The sequence below is a fragment of the Nicotiana sylvestris genome, chromosome 3 (assembly GCF_000393655.2).
Source record: "Nicotiana sylvestris chromosome 3, ASM39365v2, whole genome shotgun sequence".
In the NCBI taxonomy this organism is placed as follows: Eukaryota; Viridiplantae; Streptophyta; class Magnoliopsida; order Solanales; family Solanaceae; genus Nicotiana; species Nicotiana sylvestris.
This window is the reverse complement of record NC_091059.1, coordinates 88,557,797-88,560,222: the sequence shown is the minus strand read 5'-3', so window position 1 is coordinate 88,560,222 and position 2,426 is coordinate 88,557,797. Positions and strand designations below refer to the sequence as shown.

At 40.1% G+C, this 2,426-nt stretch overlaps 1 protein-coding gene across 1 annotated transcript; it reads right to left on the bottom strand.

Annotated features, from left to right (window-relative positions):
- Positions 1-1,436: 1,436 nt before the first annotated feature.
- Positions 1,437-1,916, bottom strand: LOC138887642 (uncharacterized mitochondrial protein AtMg00820-like). The gene has a single exon (XM_070169409.1). The coding sequence runs from the start codon at positions 1,914-1,916 to the stop codon at positions 1,437-1,439; it is 480 nt and encodes a 159-aa protein (XP_070025510.1).
- Positions 1,917-2,426: the final 510 nt, after the last annotated feature.

Sequence of the window (2,426 nt, the reverse complement as noted above, 5' to 3'; positions counted from 1 at the left end):
GACGGTGTCATGAATCGGAGACTCAAAAAGCACCATAAAGTCCTTTTATCCCCTAAGAATGGAATTTCTTCCCATGAGATTCAGGAACAGAGGAGAATTAAGGTTTGTAACACATGGAAGTGAGACAGGGTTTGATGGATGAGTAGAAATGACTGGAGATGAGGAGGAAACAGGTACGGGTACAGTAGTATCAGGGATGGTGAAGAAGTGGGTTTCTGGTGATGGTGTTAAGGGAGGAGGAGACGTTGGAGTCATGTTGATGGTAAGAGAAAACGACGATTATTCGTTGTCCATGGTCGGAGAAGTGGTAGAGAGTCCTGAAGGAAAAATTAAACTGATGCAGAGGGAGACAATGGTTTAGAACTGCTGGTCTGAAAAGTCGGATGATGTGGCAGTTGAATTAATTTTTCTATCCTTTTTCTTTGAGCAAGCATGCGAAAAACACATTACTACTACCCTGTAGTTCAGGAACCAGGTTTTTGACTTGTTTTTTTGTAAAAGGGTTTTTGCAGCTCTCCTCCGAAGTTCAACACTGTACCTTTAGCTTCTATGATCATCATGCGTATTTACCTGTAATGTTATAGATGTGAGTTAGGCCTAGTCAGAAAACACTTTAGCCAATTTTACCTTAGTCTGACTATCATAGTCATGTTAGCAGAACCAGGTTCTCAATTAGGTTTAAGTAATCCTAGTGCCATCTGGTTTCTCAAAGTGTTCCCTACTCAGAGCTTTGGTGAAGATATCTGCATTTTGATACTCTTGTGTAATAAAATCTTATACAAATAAGACTCTTTTCCATACTGTCGCTTGATCCACAGTGAATGAGCACATCACATGGCAGCTGCAACATATTCTACTTCAGTTGTTGAGAGAGCTACTGAGTTTTGTTTCCTTGTACCCCATGAGATAAAACATGATCAAAGGAAATGAGCCATTCCAGATGTACTTTTCCTGTCCACCAGCTAGCCTACATAATCAGCATCAGCATAACCAGTAAGGTTGAAATTGTCACCTGAAGGATAGTACAGAACCAGGTTCTGTGTGCCCTTAAAATATCTCAGAATTCTCTTAGCAGCCTTCAGATAAGATTTCTTAGAATTTGATTGGAACCTTGCACATAATTTCACACCAAATACAATGTCTGGCCTGCTGGCAGTAAGGTAGAGTAGAGATCCAATGATTCCCATGCTTCCATGTCAAACCTTTTCAAGCGTTCTTTGATGTATTCTGATTGATACATGTTCCCTTTATGGACTGCTTCACTTGAAGACCCAGGAAGATATTCAGTTCCCCCATCGCACTCATTTTAAACTCACTTCCTATGAGTTTGCAAATTCTTCACATAATGAGTTAGTTGTAGCTCCAAATATGATGTCATCCACATAAATCTGATCAATGAGCAGGTTCCTTCGTTGTTTCTTCAAAACAACGTATTGTCAATCTTTCCTCCTGTGAAGCCATTTTTCCACGAGAAACTTGGATAATCTCTCGTACCAGGCTCTAAGGGCCTGCTTCAATTTGTACAGTGCCTTATCCAATTTTGAATACATGTTCAGGATGTACAGACGTTCAAAATCCTGGAGGTAGCTTGATATAGACTTCTTCTTTGAGAAAACCATTTGGAAGGCACTCTTCACATCCATTTGGAATAAGGTGAATTCCATTTGTGAATCAAAGGCAATGTGGATCCTAATAGATTCCATGTGAGCTACTGGTCCAAAAGTCTCATCGTAATCGATCCCTTCCTCTTGATTGAATCCTTTGACAACAAACCTTGCTTTGTTCCTTGTAGCACTTCCATGTTCATCAAGCTCATTCCTGAATACCCACCTGGTCCCTATGATGGTTTTGTCTGAGGGTCTAGGTACCAGGTTCCATACCTTGTTTCTTTCAAGTTGATGCAGTTCCTCTTGCATTTTAGTAATCTAGTCTGCATCCTACAAGGCTTCCTTGATATTTTTGGGTTCTTTTTTTGGGGGATAGAAATGCTGAGAAGGCTAGGGAATTTTTGGTTTTTGATCTTGTCGGAACTCCAGAATCAAGGGGTGATTATATTATCAAGTGAATGAGAGATTTTGTGTTTCCAATTTGGGACTGGATATTGATTGGTAGAGAAACTAGGTAAGTTAAATGGATTTCCCTACACTCCTTGTTTAGTTACTTAGGGACTGCCTTGCACTGCATCTCCAACTCTTTCTTCTGCTTCAGAGGTAGTAATTGAAGTACCAGGTTCCTCTTGAGAAGTAGAAGAGGATGTTACATTGTCTCTCACATGTCTCCTTCATCTTACTCATCAAATCAACCTTCCCATTTGAAGCTCCAGATATTTCCTAGGGACCAAAAGTAGTTCATTATCTTAATCATCACTGTTTCCTTCTTTTTAGAGGAGGATGTCTCGTTGAATAGCACATGAACACTTTCGTCCA

Excerpts from the sequence above, each read along its gene's own strand:
- LOC138887642 (XM_070169409.1), bottom strand. The coding sequence starts at position 1,916 with ATGCAAGAGGAACTGCATCAACTTGAAAGAAACAAGGTATGGAACCTG.